An 18659-nucleotide genomic window follows, 5' to 3' on the forward strand; every position below is an offset into this window, starting at 1 on the left:
GCAACTCGTACCTATAACCCCTCATCTTTTCCACATGAATCCTTGTAAAGAGGGAGTCTCCAACTTCTGCACAGCCATCCTGTAGCAACTGGAACATGGTGATAAGGTCTCCCCTCAGCCTTCTTTCCTCAAGGCCGAACAAACTCTGCTCTCTCAGCATTTCCTCATATGGCAGCTTCCTAATCCTTGGACACCTTTGTATTCCTTCTCTGGACCCTCTTCAGCCTCTCCACATTTTTTTATACAGCAGGAACCAAACCTGGACACAGTATTCCAGGGTGGGACAACTTTGCCTCTGCTGGTGCTGCCCTTGTTGACGCCACCCCAGCATCCTGTTGCCTCTCCTTGCTGCTGCAGCACACTGGTCACCCCTGTTGAGCTCATCCACCAGGAGCCCAGGTCCCTTTCCACTTGGCTGCTTCCCAGCTTCCCAGCCAAGTGGATCCCAACCTGTGCTGAGCTCCTGGGTTGTGTTTTTCCAGGTGCAGAACATTACTTTGTCCTTGCAGAACTTTGTCAGTTTGTTATTAGCCCACTCTTCCAGCCTATCCAGCTCTGTCTGCAGGGTGGCTCTCCCTTCTGAAGTCTCTGCTTCTCCACTCAGTTTGGTGTCATCAGCAAACTTCATCAGGGTATGCTTGATCCCTCCTCCAGATCACTTATGGAGGTACTGAACAGTATTGGGCGGATCCCTGGGGAACCCTACTTGTGGCAGATGGAAAAGGAGCTGTTTGCCAGCAGCCTCTGGGAGCAAGCAGCTTGTCAACCAGTTCCCACCCAGATCACTTCTCTGGACCTTAACTTATGGGTAACTTTACAGGATTTAGGTTGGACCTTGGCCATATAGCTGGGAACTCTGGCAAGAGGTTGGGTAATTTTCAGGGCCGCATGACACACTTCAATATTACCATTTCCCCCCCACCTTAAACTTGCTTTGTTGGAGAGATGATTTATACTGTGATTTCATTTATAAGGCAAAGGATTTGACTGAGCTCACCTTCTTGATGGTATTTCCCAGGTATTTTGGCTTCATAGGTTTGGTATAAGCACAGTTTGCTCCTGAGGAGTTACAGAAACATATGGAGATCGGACAGTGAAGGAAGCAGCGTTCATGGTTGCTTGGATGGAGGGGGATGTGCTTAAGGGTGGAACCTACCATGGGGGTACTTTCACTTTCTTCTTGTAAAACTGTGAGAAAATAGAAATTGATAATAGCAGTTGTCATAGCTGGTGCTTCTGTATCTTTTACTAATTCACAGATTTGTCAAATGGTTTGGCTTGGAAGGAACCTTAAAGATCATTCAGTTCTAACCCCTCTACCATGGGCAGGGACACCTTCCACTAGAACAGGTTGCTCAAGGCCTCCTGCAACCTGGCCTTGAACCCTTCCAGGGAGGGGGCATCCATGACCTCCCTAGGCAACCTGCTCCAGTGTCTCCCCACCTTCACTGTCAAGAATTTCTTCCTATTATTTAGTCTATTCGTAATAGCTAGCCTAAATATACCTAAATTGTTTGTGTAGAAGCTGTTTGTCCATTAAAAACCCAGTCAACCACAAAACCAAACCCACCCTCTTTGTAGCTGCCCATATTAATACATTTGAGATCTGGAGATTTGTCAAAATTGGTTTTAAAGACTCAGATTTGTGTATCCCTGCTCTTGCCCAAGCATTCATAGATTAGAAGACTGTACTTTGAATTTCTTCCAGAAGGCTTGCTGGGTTTATTTTGCTGGATGGTACTACCCTCAATGCCTTAAGGAAGGGAATTCACAGCACTTAACATCTATACTATGACTTCCAGTAAGGATAATAAAAACTTCAATGGAAGAAGTGTCCCAGGACACACAGAGTTTAGAGTAACTTAAGAGACAGGACCTAATAGCCTGCCAGTACTTGGAGAGGGCTGCGGGAAGCCTGCAGAGGTACTGTTTGCAAAGACCTGCAGTGACAGGACAAGGGACAATGGTTTGAAATGAGAGCAGAACAGATTTAGGGAGGTGGTTGAAACCCCATCCCTGGAGATATTCAAGGTGAGGCTGGAGAAGGCTCTGAGGAAGCTGCGCTAGTGGATGTTGTCCCTGCTGAGTGCAGGGGGGTTGGACTGGATGACCTTTAGAGGTCCCTTCAACCCAAACCATTCTGTGATTTTAACTCTGGGGGAGAAAAAACAAACCTAAATAAATAAACAAACAACTCTACTTACTCTACATTCACCAGTTTCAAGTGAATAAAAGCAAACTAGTCCATAGGTTGAATGTTGCCCTGAAGAATTAAGAAGTTGGTGCCCTTCACGAAGGATTTATGAGAGCTAAAGAGGGAAGGCACTGGAGTATAATAATGCAGGGAAGTCTGCTGTTGTGCTTAGGTGATAAAACTTCTTGGATATATGATCAAAAATGAGATGGAAAGCACAAGAAAAGAAGCATGCTTTGAAACATTTGTCAGTGACTTTCTTGAAACTGCTTTTAATAAGTCTAATTTTTCTGTTGTGCTGAATGATAAATGTAACCCTGTCCAGTTTTGCTATTTTGCTGAATGTTGCTGTTGAAAGAAATGAAGTGTTACTGTGTTTAGAATTGAATATCTATATCCTGAGAACATCCCACATAAGAATTTACCTTTTTAATTCACATTTATTGTTCCCAGTTCTGATCTTGAATATTTCGTACTCTGACTCTTTTTTTTGGTCATTGATTGGTTTTCCCCTTTTTTCTTTGCCACCGCTACCTCTATTTCTGCAGGAACAAGTAGGTTATTGGTAAGTATTTCAACTCAATCAGACTTTACAAAGTTTTGCCTTAGTGAGGACTATTTTTTTTTTTTTCTTTCACCCTCACTTCCTTTGGTAAAAACTTTGTAGACAACAGACTGAGTGTCTGTAAATGCTGTGCTTTTTCAGGTCTCCATTCTCGCCTTGTCTGTGTGGTAGAGTAATAGTTTTGAGATTTCTCCAAGAGACTCTGTCTTCTGCATGCTTTCAAGCAGCATCATTATCTGTGCTGTTTTCTCAGATGCTGCCTCCTCCTGGGGCTTGCTCCTTTGTTCCTGTCTGCTGCGTTTCAAGTGCAGTGTTTACTTTGTCTCTCCCACTTACTTACTTTTGTTTTTCATGAGACCTCGTCTGCATTTTTTGGCCACTTTGCTCAGAAGACTTCTCCGCGTCCGACCAGACGATTGGTTTCATGTGTTCGGTTTAGTCATCCCTGTCAACCATTTTCACATCATTCCTCTCTTCCCTTTTAGCTATCATGAAACACACTCTCAGCATGGTGTAGCCACCCTCCTCTCTCTTCTTATCATGCCTCATGTAATTTTAATCAGATTTGTTGCATTGTTCAGTGTGAGATTTCAAGATATTTATGCCTGTGCCTTTTTAAATAGTAGGACTCGAATCTTTCTTCTGATCTTGGAGCAGCTCTTCCAGTGCTTCCTCTGAAAGGTGTGAATTCTAATGGAAACTTTCTCTTTAACCCAAGAATGTTTGTGGAAGTAGTGACTTTATTGATGGTGTGAAGAAGGGGAGGGGAGCACAGACAAACTGGTTCCCTGTACTTAAACATTTGTAGTTGTCTTGCCAAATTACTCGGTTATTCCAGGAGAGCCTGCTTCTGGCAGCAGAACAGAATCGCAGAATGTTAGGGGTTGGAAGGGACTTGCAAAGATCATCCAGTCCAATCCCCCTGCCAGAGCAGGATCACCTAGAGCAGATCACACAGGAATTCATCCAGGCGGGTTTCGAAGATCTCCAGAAAGGGAACACTGTTACCCTGTCTGAATTCCCTAGCTTTCATTGTGAAATGATGAATGGAAAGCCCTTTGTACCAGGTGTTTGAGGAAAATATTGCTCCAGGCAATGAGAGGAAAAGGGGGGAATAGGAAAATGAAAGGGGGGGGGGGGGAGTTTACAGGTTGAGGAGAGACCAGGGATGTGAGAGGAATTTTTCCTCCTTCAGGTGTGATAGGAATATCTCTTAAGAGTTTTAAGGCATTTCATTTGCATCAAGTTTTCAGACCTCCAAGCTGATTTGTAGTGAGTTATTTTTTTGTCATCTGGTAATGCAAGACCCAAGCTTGTTTGACAGGTTAATCTTGCCTTGTGTGTAAATAAAGTGCATTTGTGCCCCAAACCCTGAGCCATACTTCCTCTGTTGCTTTCTGAATGAGGTGATTGATTTGGCTCCGAAGTATGTCCCACCTTGGCTTAACTGCATATTCTGACAACTTTGTTGTCCTCTACACAGCCCCACTGTGTACCCCAGCCTCTGAAATAGTGCTAGGGCTGCTTTCTTCCCATGCTACTGGGGTTACTCTGCCGCTGTGCCCAAAAGGGGATCTCACTCTTATCTCTGCTTGCTGTAGATCTGACCATGAATAGAAGTGAGGGAGAGGAAATGTTTCTTTCCTTTGTTGCCTTTGATTCAGATTTTGGAAGGGGGTCATCACATCTCTCTGAGAAAGTGTGTTCTCTTGGGTTCTCTTCCCTGCCTCCCTGGGGACAGATGCCATGGAAATTAATGGTATTCTTCTGGGGAAGGCCTTGTCGATAGCTGGAGGTTTTGGTTGCCAGTTGAAAATATGCTTCTTGAACATAGTAAGCTAAAATTGAAAATCAGCTGCATTTAGGGTGGGGCTGAAGCCTTCTTTCACATGAAAACTGAGGCTCACTTTTAGCTTTAAACCAGCCAAATACAGCTCCCAACATGAGTTTATGTTCACACTCCTCTGTCTTCTGCTGCTTGTTTCAGCTGAGAAATTTCTGTGCTGGGGATGCGACATGGCTGAAATGCAGTTAATGAAGTGGTTAGTTAGAGTGAACTAAGAGCTTACAAGCCACTTTACAAACTCCTCCTTAGTCTGCTTGTCAGTTTGAAAATGCAGAGACCAGGAGTTTGGATGGAGGGGGCTTGAGCATTTTCTCATTTACCTTGGCTGCAGGTCCCTATGGCTGAGGAGATAGGGAGGTAAAACTCCCCCACAAACACAAGTGGAACTAAGGAGGTCTTTCTCCCACTCTTTGGGTGCTTGCATTCATCTAACATCCACTCTTAAAAACCTATTCCTCTGATAGCAGATGTTCTTGGTTTCATATTAGGAGGTGGAACCAGCCTTTCTACAGGTCTTTCCCTGCTGTAAATTCATTTTCTCATTTGCAAGATATTTAAGCATGGGGCTTTAAAAATATCTTTAAATGGTTGCATTTGTTGTGCTTCAGTGTCTAAAAATGTGCAACCGCCAGTTGCAATCTTCACCCCACTTTTACACTGGTGTTAGACGCCTGAAGTTGTGCAGATGATGCAGGCTTTATTTATCAGTCTTGTTCCATTTATCTTCTTCCTGTACTGCAGTATTGTTCAGTGATTGCTACTGAAGGTCTCACATTCCCAAATACCAAGAGGAAGAAGTTGTGTGGTAAGATTCTCTCTCATACTTTGTTGCCTAGGAGATGAAGTGTTAACCGAAGATACCTTCTTTAGTTACTCCACAGGCTGCTTAACTGAAATAAGTTTGGGTGTGTTTTGTTTTAGCATGCCTATGCAGGCTTTATTTGTGTGCCAGTACTCTTGCACACCACCTCACCCCATCATATTGACTGGATGCAGTGCTTCCAGATTGGTCCTCCTTGTTTTCCTAAGCACTGAAGAACAAGTGCAGGTACGTAAGGAGCATTTGTCAGGCGTCTTATTGTCAAATCCATGTTCTAAAAGCATGTGTATGCAAGGATTTCTCTTTTCTTATGTCTTCTTTAAATGGGAATCTAGATGGAAACACAAGAATACAAAACCTTAAAATACAGTGCATTGCATACTTATTTTGGTCTCATACTTTCAGTTTGGTTTTGACAGTGTTCCAGGTGAGATGTTTTCTGCTGAAAGCTTGTTCTGATCAGACTGATGAAGCCTTTTGCATTGGTGCAGCTCTTATTTGTGGCTGGTTCAATATTGACCAAAAGGATCCTTCCTGCCTCTGTGCCAGTCTAATACCGCTTTAACTCGTTTCCTTTCTGTGCAGTTCTGTAACACTGTGCTGCGTTGTCTGGAAGCTCGTAACAATTTTTCTTCCAACCACAAAGCAGGTATTCCAGAATGAGCTCCAACATGATCTAGCAAAAATTACACAGAGGTCCAGGAATGTATTTGTTGGATGTTTTTTGTTTGCTTCACTATGCACTGGACTGCAAGTTAAATAGTCTGATGTTTGCAGAGTAAGGCAAATACAGTAAGGTATTAATATGAGGTTGAAATGGGTATGGGTAGAATTAGTGGCCACCTATCAGCCTGTCCCTGTGCATAGTTTCCCAGCAATGAAAGTTATGAGTTTGGTAGAGAGATGGGGGATGGGATTCCATGGCTACCTGGAGGTTCATTTCCAAAAGACAGTGGAGCCTGAAGGAAGTGATATATACAATGGAGACTCAGAGAATTCATCTCTCAGTAATGAACTCCTGCAAATTTACTTGTTTCAGACTTTCTGTACCCCCTTGGGATTTTCTGGTAGCTGTACTCCAACTTTCTCTTCTCTCTTTTCTTCTAAGGATTGTAGATTTTAGCAGTGTGTTACTTTCAGTGTTGTAGTCAAGGCTGTGAAACGAGATGCTGGGACCCTGTAAGAGTTTGTCTCCCTGCCTCTTGTAAAAGTCACCTAGAGATGTGTTTTTTTAGAGGACACTTCATGTGATGCCGCCTCATCCAATGACTACTTTTGCTTTGTTGTCCCAGTGTCTGTGCCTGCATTGCTTATCTGCAGAGCTCAGTCAAACAAGGCAGGGAGAGAGCGAGTCATGTTTGACTTGGTGCTGATTGTTAAAGTCATGTGAGACTTTGTTCAGGTTATCGGAATTGTTCCTTGAGACTGATGGTGAGAACAAAAATGGGCTATAAATGTTGGTAGCCTGCTGGGCAGAAGTACAATAGAGACTTTGTTCTGTTGGAATGCTTAATTGTAAACTGGGTCATGGAACTATTGCCTTCTGATTTGAGGAAAGGTGGGGAAACCCCCGCTTTTCAAAAGGACCTTTAACTGCCTTGTGGACACTGTTGATAGTCCACTTAGTTATATTTTTCAAGCACAGTTGAAAAGAAAGTAAATATTGTGTCTGAAGCCAAAATAATTTGTTCTTTTTGGTTACTAAAGGAGTTGGAAATGGTTATTTCCTTCCAAAACATACACCGTACACCTCTGGGGAGATGGCTACATCTAGGAGCTGGCTGTGGCAGCAGAGTATTGTGCAAGGTCCTGCATCTGGGTCAGACCAATCCAGACACAAATCCAGGCTGGTGCAGACTGGGTTTAGAGTAGCTCTGAAGAAAGAGACTTGGGGGTGTTGGTTGCTGAGCAGCTCCCCATGAGCCAGCAGTGACCTCGTGCAGCCCAGAAGGCACTCTGTGCTGAGCTGCATCCAGAGAAGCGTGGCCAGCAGGGCAAGAGAGGGGATTCTGCCCCCTGACTCTGCTCTGCTGAGACCCCATGTCCAATCCTGCCTCTAGTTCTGGTGTCCCCAGCATAAGAAGGACACAGAACTGTTGGAGTGAGTCCAGAGGAGGCCACAAAGATGATCCAAGGGCTGGAGCACCTCTGCTGTGAGGACAGGCTGAGGGAGCTGGGGTTGTGAACAGCCCTCAGCCTGGAGAAAAGACTCTGGGAGGACCCTAGAGCTGCCTTCCAATAGCTGAAGGGATCCTACAGGAAGGCTGAAGAAAGGCTTTTCCTGAGGATGTCTAGAGACAGGACAAGGGGGAATAGTTTGAAGCTGGGGCAGAGCAGGGTTAGACTGGAGCTTAGGAAGAAGTTCTTCAGTCCAAGGGTGGTGACTCTCTGGAATAGGCTGTCCAGGGAGGTGGTTGATGCCTCTTCCCTGGGAGTTTTTGAGGCAGGGTTAGCTGAGGCCTTGAGCAGCCAAATCTAGTTGAGAGGTATCCATGCCCATGGTGAGGAGGTTGAAGTAGGTGATGTCTGAGGTGTCTTCCAACCTGAGCCATTCTGTGATATTGTGAAGGCATGAGAAGTCAGGTTTCATTTGTATTTGAAGACTCGTTCAGCTGGTGTTGTGAGCTCAGGCTCTCTTCCCACTGTTATGCCACTCTCTGGCATGCAGCTGATGCTAGTCACTGGAAAAATGTCTTTTCCACAAAGAAAATTTTACCACTGGCAGCTAAATTGGTCCATGAGGCTGACTTAAGTGTGATGTCCTGTGCTTCTTTGTTTCTTCAGTGTACTGCTACAGCAGTCAGATATCCCAGGCTAGCTGTGTCAGGAGGATAATTGTAGAAGTGTTGTGTTCAGATCCCTCTTGACACTGGACAAGCCACAAGCTATTTGTGTTGTCAAAGCACTAAAATATTGCCAGCATGCAGGCTGCTTACTGGGCTTAAGGGCAGGTACGTGGCAGTGTAAGCACAACCATCGGAGTGTTCTGGGTGGATAACTGGAAAGATTTTTCACAGCTGTCTATCTTAAAGCATGGTTTTAATTGAAATGGTAATAAGAATTATTGCAATCATCATATTTACCCCTTCTCTCCCTGCTGTTTTATTTGGATTCAAGTATTCCCTCCAAACATTCCTGGCATATGCACCTTCTTAAAAACACTCTTAACTTCAGCTTAGGTCCTAAAGGCCTGTGGATGTCATTTACTGCCCCTGTCACTCCCAGTTAGATGTATTGATGACCCTGGGGAATGAGCTAGGAGGGTCCCTTGTTAATGACTGTCCCAGTGCTTAACTAGCCACCAGCAGAAATGTTAGCTTGCTGTAATGCAAACACTTTCTGCAGACATAGTCTGCATTGTGTAAGGACGTTAGGTGCTTTTTCACATCAAAAAAATACTATCAGTTATGCCTTATAGAAGCATATGAATAATGCCTGAGGTTTAGTAGGTTTTGATTGGACTTAGGAGCAATCAATTACATGAGGCTTATACAGGCTGAGAGAAAATTTACCCTGGGCCAGTTCTGGAAGAAAAATGTGACAAAACGGATAGGGATGGCTTGGGGTGTTAGAAGGACTGAGATGGTGGTTGTGATTTTAGTCATGCTGAGGCGCAGGCTGGGTGGGAGTAGGAGGCTACACAGTGGCTTGGGGTCACTTGCAAAGCTTTCTATCAGTAAATTCATCCATTTATTTTTTTTTTAAACCAAAAATAAAAAGTGTTTGGCTGTTGTGTGCTTAATAACCTGTGGTTGTAACTGTTGCTTGTAAAGCTGTGAGTTGGGGGAGGAGGATTTAAAAGAAGGTGAGGAGAACAATATTTAAACCAAAGTGTAAGACTGACACAAGTAGAAACAGATATAAAGTGCCTGTCAGTAAAAGGGGAAGAATCAGAACTGTGCTTTTATCTCAGGAAGTGGTTTCCAGTACATGTGCAGCTGCTGCTTATAGTTCCTCATGGGGGTTAAGAGTTGTCTGCTTTGACTTGCTTCTTAGTAGCTGCACTACAGAAATTAACATCTTGATCTTGCTAAATGAAGTCCATTACATCTCTCAAGTGCTAACATGTCAGGTTGGTTGCTTGTTCTACATCTGGATAATAATTAACAGGAAGGATCAAAATTCTCAGGCATCAGTAGCTTGGAAGTGGCAGCATCAAGTCCCTTGTCATCCTTGACTGACTCGGTTCAATGTGGACTCACAAGGTTAGAAGTACAAAAGTAAGGGGCAGCAAACTAAAAGGGATGGGAGCAAGCCTTGTTGTGGGTGCTGGTGGAACAAAAGAAAAAGTTGTTCCTTTGCACTGAGCTTGGGTTTACATATTTTTGCCATGTATTGTCCTGAAGCTCCTTACGAGTTATTACACACCAAAATCCCCGTTGGTGGCTTTTTTGGTGTCTCGGCTTGTGTGTTAATTATTCAGCTTCTCAGAACCAGCCAAACTTTTTTCTGTGGACTGTAAAACTTACCCAGAAAATCTTGTCTTTAACTGGGAGACTGCTGTCTTTGGTGATGACATGAATTCAAGAATTAAGCAGTTTTGTCATGGACTATCATAAAATTGCATCACAATCCAGACTGTCTTAATTATTCTTTACCCCATATTGCCTCAGGCTGTGACCTCACAACCTAACTAAAGTTATGCTTGGCTAGGATGAGAGAAGTCAAACAAATTCAGTGCTACAGGAACTATTAGTGATTCAGTCCTTGAGTTAATGTTTCTCTTGTGCTCCAGACTGGTAAAAGCTGCTGCAGGTTGTGTGATGAGATGTAAAACTCAGCTCCTTAGTTGGACTGCTGCTCCTGGTAAAAACAGAAATGTTAATTCAGGGCTCCTGCCCAAGTTCAGACTTTAGTGGCTATGTTCTCTACGCATTCCTGTTTTAGTAGAGTCTTGCTATCCTCTTGCTCGTGTTTTAAACTGTTCTTAGCCTTGTTGGGAGGTTTGCATTCCAGAGGTGCTGCCTTGTGCAATAGGCAACAGAGCAGCTTGCAGAAACAGTGATCCATCTCGAGCTCTTTGGAAATGATTTTAATATAAGAAAAGTCAAATCACAGCTGAGAAAGTACCAGCTTTCCCTCTCCCCCTTTCTTCCTTTTAATGTGTGCAGAATAGTTTTTGTTGGGTTGTTTTGTTTTGTTTTTTCTTGAATGTACCTGTTTGCAATGTGGTTGAGTGGACTGACACTTACATCTTTTTATTCTCCATAGGATTCAAGTGCCCTGTATGTTCAAAATTTGTGTCTTCTGACGAAATGGATTTACATCTTGTGATGTGTTTGACAAAACCAAGGATAACCTACAATGGTAAGAAAGAAGTAAGCTGATCATTCTTTATTAATTTTAAACATTAGTGTGGTAAGAATCCTTTATTTAGTGGGGCATTCTGGTAACTACTTCAGTGGAGTCAAATTCTATAGGGCGTCTGCTTGTAGTTTATTATCATTTTTTAAAAATTAATTTCTAAGAATTTGGTCTTTTTTTAGTACTGCTTGCCAGTGCAATTTACCATCCTATTCTCTGTCTAGATAGCAGTAATGCTGGCCCTTAATTGCCAAAATAATTTGAGCCATGAAATGGAATTTCAAAGCACTGCACTCAGGAAAATAATTTTATTTTTATTTTCCTCCCTCCTTCCTTCATGGTGTTACCACACACACAGGTGAGAAAGTTGACTTCATCTAACAAAGAGGGCTTTGTTTCTCTGTATTTTGCCTTTTTTAAATTTAGGACTGAACATCTGCCAAGATAAGTTGTTAGAAATCTGTGTAGTGAGGGATGTTTGAGCATCAGGGTGAAGCAGGCTGGTCACCCCCGTCAGGGAGGGAAAATGCACTTGGGATCAGTTAGGGTGGAACAGGAGGAGACAAGCTGCCAGAGAGCAAGTTCTGGCAGTTACCAAACTGATGGGATGTGCACAACTGATGAGTTGGCTGAAATCCTTTGCTCCTGCAGCTTGCTACATGAGCACACTCAGTTACAGAAGGTAACATCTCTGTGGTGGTGTGATGTTCACATGCATCACAGTGGTGCCATATTCAGACTGTTTGCCTGCACTGTTTCTCTCGGCTGGCACACTGCTCGCTGGACCTCTGCTGGGCCATCTTCTTATCTTTGCACAGTCTGTTAAGTGAACAAACTTTGTATAAGTAAGCAGAAGTGAAAATCTGTGAGTGGCATCTGAAGCCACTCTGGATAATCTGCAGCATGACAAAAGCAGTTGTGGGCAATACTATATGAGTTCTGAGCAGCAGTGTGTTATTTCTTAGTTTGGGGGTGTCTGCTGTACAGAGAGCCTCATACTCATTCTAGGAATCATTTTTATAAGCTTAAAAGGAGAAAGTAGATTGATTAGTGGGAGGCACTTACTTAGAAGTGTGGTCTCATTCTCATAACACTTCATAAAAGTGTGCATTGATCCTTGTAACTGCAGTTGGTTAACTCCCAGAGTTGTGGACTACATTTTAAATGTTAGCCTATGGCTGGAAATTTGAATTACTGCAGCACTGAAAAACGGAGGATGTGGCTTCAGAGTTGTGCAACACACAGTTGTGACTTTGTGGCATGATTGTAATCCCTTTAATGAGACTAATGAAAGAATTAACTAGCAGATTGCTAACTTAATGCTGCTCTGCTTAGAGGCCCCCATATGAATATCTATATGCATGCTTTCTTTTCCTGAGCGTTTTGCTGTTTGCCATGATGATGAGCTCAGTGATGGATCTGCTGGATCTGCCTTCTTGTCATAAGCCACTAGAAAGGCATCTCAAGTTTTGCTTGAGAGAAGAAAAGGTGCTGCTATCAACTTTTGATACCTTCTTTCAAAGTGGAAGGCATATATGATTTAATTCCTTACTGTTATCTTGGCCTTATGCCATACATATTTAAATAGAGGTAAGCAAGCATCATTTGGTGCTGCTGGTTTCCCAGTCCTATTACCACTGACTGGAAAAAGATATATATATTTTTTTCTCCTTTTCTTTCTTTCCTTTTTTCCTCACCTTTTTTCTCTCTGAATTTTGTGTTGCAATTAGTTGAAGGGAGTGCCAGACTTGGCAAGTGGTGAGATGTTTAAAAATTGAGCAGTTAGATTGAACTGTTTTTGTCTAGTTCTGCTCTAGATATCTGCAAATGTGCTTGTTCTTCTGGGAAAGAACAAGGAGTAAATTGTATGTATTTTGTAACTCTGAGAGGACAAGCCTTCCTTCTTTTAGAACGTGAGTCTAAGGCGTACAGTCTTCCCCAGAAAAGTCTTCTAAGACTGTTTAGCTGTGACTTAAAGCTCAAAAAAATTAATGAGTCCTTCCAGCCAGTCTCTAATTGCTTTCTGAGCTACTTTTGTGCATTGCACTTAGCAGTAGAAAGGGTCAGTGAACTGCAAACCCTGGCAGCTGTCTAATTTCTGCGTGTTTTCTGAAAGAGACTGGTTAGATTCTTCCCAGTTCTATGCTGGAAACTGTGCTAACTTTCATATAAATAAATCAGTACATTTTTATTAGTCTTATTCTTTCAGAATCATGTGACTTGTCTGCAACAGAGATCTCATTGCTGACTCCGTTTGTCATGTAAAAAGAGCTCTTCTGTTCTCTGTGGAACTTTGTTGCCAGTATCTCTTAAGCTACTTGTGATGGTCACACATGATTCAGTATCTAGGCATTTTGATACAAAAGCTAGTTGAATTAATGGTAGTGTGCAAAAGCATTGTGGTGATTGGTGTTAATGTCTTAAAAAGACTTGCTTTTCTCAGCAAATAAAAATTCCCTTTATGATGTTGCTTGCTGGGGTGCTGAGAAGCCTGGGTGGGTCCCATGCAGTGGTTAAGGCACAGGTTGCCAAAAGCCAGCTTTATGAAGACAGATTTTTTGGGAAAGCACCACTGAGCTTCTCCAGAGGTTTAAGTGGGGTCCTTTGCACCATCCCATTCAAATTTGCCACAGTGATTTATGCAGGGATTCCTCCTAGGAACTGCTCTGTGGAAGATGTTCCTCGGAAGGTGGCCCTGCGCTTTGGTCAGACAGTGGCATTTCCTCAGTGCTGCGGAAGCAACTTGCCTTTACCCCCGTGCTGCTAATAAGATCCTGTCTGGTGAAGTGTAGGGCTTGAATATAATTATTGTTGATTTTTCTTTTTTTCACCAGAAAGTGCTTTATAAACATGGAGAAGGCACATGGGGGAGACTTTGGGTGCTTGAGGTTTAGATGCTTTGCAACAAATACAACCAATTCCTCTTGAAGAAACCTTTGCTGTTGGTTCTGAAGCCATTCTGGTTTTCCTTTTAAAATGCCATTGTTTGTTTCTCAGAAGACTTCAAGACTTTATTGTTATTAAAGGACCCCTGTGAGATCAGGGCCTGGCAGCAGGCCCGGCGGGGAAGCCGGTGACCCTGGGGAGAGCCAGGCAGCTCACTGGGCCGGCTGGCTCGGCAGGCCAGCCTGGCCTCTTTCAGAAGTTCTGCCTGAATTAGCACATTCCTGTGGAATACTTTGGTTTTCATCAAGTCAGCACTTTGTGCTGGAACGCTGTTCTACTGGAAAGTCTCTAAGCGGGTCTCGTCCAAGCCGCTCGCTCGGGGTGGTGCTGCTGTGACCTCCGTGCTGCTGTGAGCTCCGCGCCGCTTTCGCTCCGGCTGCTCTGCAGCTACCTCAGACGTGCCAGTGGGGCTGCTTATTGGATTTACTGAGGGTCATTTTAAGGTGAAAAGCTTTTGCTACTGTAATTTCAGAGAGGGAGAATGTTGAGACATCCAGTGTGTGAGCCGCTGGAGGTGTTTTCCTTACTCAAGGTAATGACTTTGCAGTTAATTATTTTTAGATTGTGGTAAGTGGATTTTTTTTTTTTAGCCTTTTCACACCAACAAAATAGCAGGGGATCAAACATCACAGGCAGCAGGGGCTGCATACATGATTTTATATTTAAAGTTTCTTCAGCTCTGGTTTGAATGGAGGATTAGTATGTGGGAAGACTGTTATGGACGGAATATTGAGAATTAAAGTGGTTTTACTGGATGAAAAACATGAGCAAACTCAAGGTGCTCTTCTGGCAATGCCCTTTGGCTTCTGGGGCGCCCTCACACCAAACACAGCCAGCCAAATATTGCCATGCTCTCCAGCCAAATTCAGAGCAACCTGGGCCACAAGAGGCCCACTGATGTAGGCTAGCCAGGCTGCAAAACAGGGGTTTGTCACAAGGATTTAAGTACACTGTCTGCTGTAAATAAGTTTGAGGTATTGGGTTAAATTTTGTGAGGAAAGAGAAATGCTGGTGCTGCTACCACAGGCTGAGGGCTGCCTGGTGAGCTGCAGTCTGTGTGAGCAGTACTCCTGCCAGAGGAGCTGTTGACAGCTCAGTGACTGCCACAACACACATCTCGATCAAAAGTAGAGACCTGAAGATTGGCAGGAGTCACCCAGAGGACTAAACAAAACTATTTTGGAAGCATTCTTTGTGAATGAGACTGACCTAATTTTTTCAAACCTAAGTTATAAGCTTTCTTGATTGTGGCCATTTCAGTATCTTTGGAGCAAGCTGCTTGTGCTTGATCTATTATTGCTTATTGGAAGGGGAAAAAAAATAGTGCACCTTAACCTGCTGTTTGGACCACCAAAATCCATGATTCCGGTAGTTCTGCCCACTGCAGTGATTTCATTTCCTTGGTCACTTCTGTACACAAAAATGGGAGAGTGTTTGTTTTACTCAGCAAAGCTGACACTGTCAGCTGTTCTAACTGATGCACTCAATATTCAGTCTGGATTGAAAAGAATTGCTAACTTCAAGTTCACTTTTCTGCTAGGCTTCCCGAGATCATAGACTGAAAGAGCTTTCAAAAGGGCATCTTGCCAGTCTGCCTAGAAAAGATTAAGCCTTCCTCCTTGTCCTCATCCTTTAATAGGACTAGACTTTCAGCAAAGCAGTGCAAAATAACAGCAAGGCAAATCAGTTCTTTCATTCCAAGGTATAAAATTCTCCACAGAATTTCTTGGTTCTTCCATTTCTGAAGTTTACCAGGATTCTTGGCTCTGCCCTAGCTGGTTCTGGGTTGTGTCCTCAGGGGTGCTGGGGAGGGAGAAGAGCCTGCTTCCTAAGGTAGTACACCGATATTCTGTGCTTGCAGTTGAAATAGTGACATTTACTCTTGTGATCTTGTGTACTCCTGAACATCCTGCAGAGTACGTAGGAGGTTCATTCAGTTTCCCTGATGCTTTCAAACTGTTTTCCTCAGCAGTTCATGAAAATAATTAGAAGCTTTGAACATCTGTTGAACTTTGAGATTTTGCTCAATGTGGCAACAGAAGAACACTGCTGTAGTAAATAAAATTCTTATCTCAGACATTTACACTGCTGTGAGTCTGTGAGTTGGTATGATACCAGCTCAGACTTTTCACAGCCTGCCTTGCAAAGCATTATTACAATTTTAAAGAGGGAAACTGTGCTTTAAGAACTTGATTAAAATACAGAGATTGGTTTGTACTTCCTCCTTTTGGGAATTGTTGGCAACATTTGAGCAAGGAGAAAACTTTCACTGGCGTTGATTAGTGTAGGCTTTGGGTAGCCGCTCATCCAAACCAGACTGCCAAGAGGAGCAGTGGCAAACTCTAACCCTTCCACTCTGCTACTCAGTAAAGCTGTGTTCCCTTCCACTCATCCCAAGGCTTTTCAGCAGTTTTTGGAACCTCACAGAAGAGCATCACTTCAAGAGCAATCTGCTACTGTTTGGGTTTGTTGGGAGGTTGTTCAGAATGATGAATGCCAGCAAGAACAAGAGGACACAGTCTCAAGCTGTGGCAAGGGAGGTTTAGGCTGGATGTTAGGAAGAAATTCTTCCCAGGAAGAGTGATTTGCCATTGGAATGTGCTGCCCAGGGAGGTGGTGGAGTCACCATCACTGGAGGTGTTTAAGAAGAGACTGTATGGGGCACTTGGTGCCATGGTTTAGTTGATTAGATGGTGTTGGGTGATAGGTTGGACTCGATGATCTCAAAGGTCTTTTCCAACCTGGTTTATTCTATTCTATTAAAACCACCCAGTAGTTCAGTGTGTGCCTGCCTCCTAAATGGGGTATGACCTGCTTTGGTGACCCCTTTTCAGCCTCAGTGGATGAGTTGAGTCAGTTTGTGATTGCATGGAGTTATAGCTCTTCTAGTGGCTAAAGGCTCTTGCCTTTCTTCCACATCCACAAACTGTCAGCCCTCTGCTATGGAGTATAAAAAGGAAGGTGTGTATTTCTAATGGTGTGGCTGTGCAGAAAGCTCCTGAAACAGGAGCACAGTGTATCTGAGAAGGAAGTGTGTCAAATGTCTGAACAGCAGTTCCTGGAACTGCAGTCTGCCCCGTTGATCTTGGTGTGCTGGTGGTTCAGGTATCAATGTTGCTTTTTGTGTAAGAGCAAGGGAGGCATAGATTTGTAAAGAAGCTACAGCACCTCACTGCCATGGTTCCAGCTGGGATGCTCAAGAGATTATCCTGAGTTTTCTTGCTGTAATGCAGTAATGTCACCATGCTTGGATCCTGACGGGGAGGGCACGCTGCAGACATCACATCCATTTCTATCTTAAACTGTTCTCTGATTCATTGTGAATGCAACTTAGACTTTTCACGAACCTTTAAGGGGAAGGGTATTTGGTGGGTGATTCTCTGCATGTTTTCCCTTGAGCCAGGCCTGACTCTGCTAGACTGAACTTCCTGTGACAGAAGTGTTGAGAGTCACTCCTGGAGAAGAGAAGGCTCTGAGGAGCCTTATTGTGGCCTTCCAGTATCTGAACGGGGCCTACAAGAAAGCTGGTGAGGGGCTTCTTAGGGTGTTGAGTAGTGATAGGACAAGGGAGAATGGATCCAAGCTAGAGGAGGGGAGATTTAGATTAGGTGTTAGGAAGAATTTCTTCACTGTAAGGGTGGTGAGACATTGGAACAGGTTGCCCAGGGAGGTGGCAGAAGCCCCATCCCTGGAGGTTTTTAAGGCCAGGCTGGATGTGGCTCTGGGCAACCTGATCTAGCGGTAAGTGTCCCTGCCCATGGCAGGGGAGTTTGAACTAGATAATCCTCGGGGTCCCATCCAGCTGTGACAATTCTGTGATTTTGAGAGAACAGCTGTCAGTGTCACCTCATACTGAATTCAGTTTTGAGAGTGAGACAGCTGAGGCCTTTCTGTTCTCAGCACACTGGAATTGCATACATGTGCCACAGGAATATTTTGTGTGCAGCATTTGATAAATACAGTACAGCTTTTGACAACCATAGAACAAGCCTGCTTGTTTCTGGAAGAAGTAGAGAAACCAGAATCATTCACGTGCTGAAAGCTCGAGTTGTTCCTCTTCCTTATGGGCTGCTCCTATGCTCGGCTGGCGCTGCTGTCTTGCTCGGGTACTGACAGCATGCAAGTCAAGTGACAGTTCTTGCCCTAGAAAACAACAGACACACCTGTGAAGCAGTGCTGCAAAGAACATCTGCGAGGGACAGGAGGAGCGATTCAGCTGGGGTGAGAAGAGGACTCAAAGCCTCACTGCTCTGCCTGTGTCGCTGTGCTTCTCTTACATAATGGCAGCGCAGTGCTGCATGCGGTGGAGAGCTGAGGGACTGTGACTCTGCACCATGTGATGAGGGCAGAGAGGAGCTACCTTCCATGTCTTACACTTAATCAGTCTTTAGCTTTGAGAGGTCATTCAGAGGATGCCATAAATCGTGTCTGCAACTGCTGCAGTCTTGTGACTGCTGGGAATGTAGCTTCAGGGGAAGTAACATTCCTGGTTTGTGTGGGAATTCTGCAGGCTTTAAAGCTGGTACCTCTGAAACCTTGAGATTTTACTCAGCTGTTAGCAGCAAGCTGACTTGTTTTTTGTAGTTGCCTAGTGGAAATGACCCCTTTGAAACAACAGAGCTTTTCCTGATCTGATCTTACAGAACAGGTTTAATTGGCTGAATTTTCAAATAAAAGTACTTGAAATCTTGAGGTTTTTAAAGATAAATACCAAGCTACATCTTTCTGAGACTGAGTGATCTGTGTAGGAATTTCATGGTATTTCCTTCTCTAAGTTCCCCACTGTTTTGCAGGAGCTAAACTAGATTATTCACAGATCAGGACTTCTTTTTCCTGAAGAAATATAGAAGAATTAAGCGACACTCCCTCTTGCTCAGAAACTGCCTCAGGAGCAAAGCAATTGGAAGTGTTGCCTGAGATGGCATTTGTCATTTATTGTTTCTTAAGATTAAAACCTTGCTTTAGAACATGCTAGCTTTTGATT

The 18659-nt window shown here is 43.7% G+C and overlaps 1 protein-coding gene across 3 annotated transcripts in view; it reads left to right on the forward strand.

Moving 5' to 3' along the window:
- The window catches only part of ZNRF2 (zinc and ring finger 2), a 50881-nt gene that overhangs the window by 16466 nt on the left and 15756 nt on the right, over positions 1 to 18659 (forward strand). Inside the window, exons 2-4 of one of the 3 annotated variants that reach the window (XM_054161063.1) lie at positions 2743 to 2759; positions 5527 to 5653; positions 10637 to 10694. In XM_054161063.1, coding sequence (XP_054017038.1) covers positions 2743 to 2759; positions 5527 to 5640 — 131 coding nt within the window. In that variant the 3' untranslated portion in view covers positions 5641 to 5653; positions 10637 to 10694. Of the gene's footprint in view, positions 1 to 2742; positions 2760 to 5526; positions 5654 to 10636; positions 10744 to 18659 lie in introns of those variants that run through there. The other 2 variants (XR_008462229.1, XM_054161062.1) reach the window with 2 other exon arrangements.

This window comes from Dryobates pubescens, chromosome 4 (genome assembly GCF_014839835.1).
Source record: "Dryobates pubescens isolate bDryPub1 chromosome 4, bDryPub1.pri, whole genome shotgun sequence".
NCBI lineage: Eukaryota > Metazoa > Chordata > Aves > Piciformes > Picidae > Dryobates > Dryobates pubescens.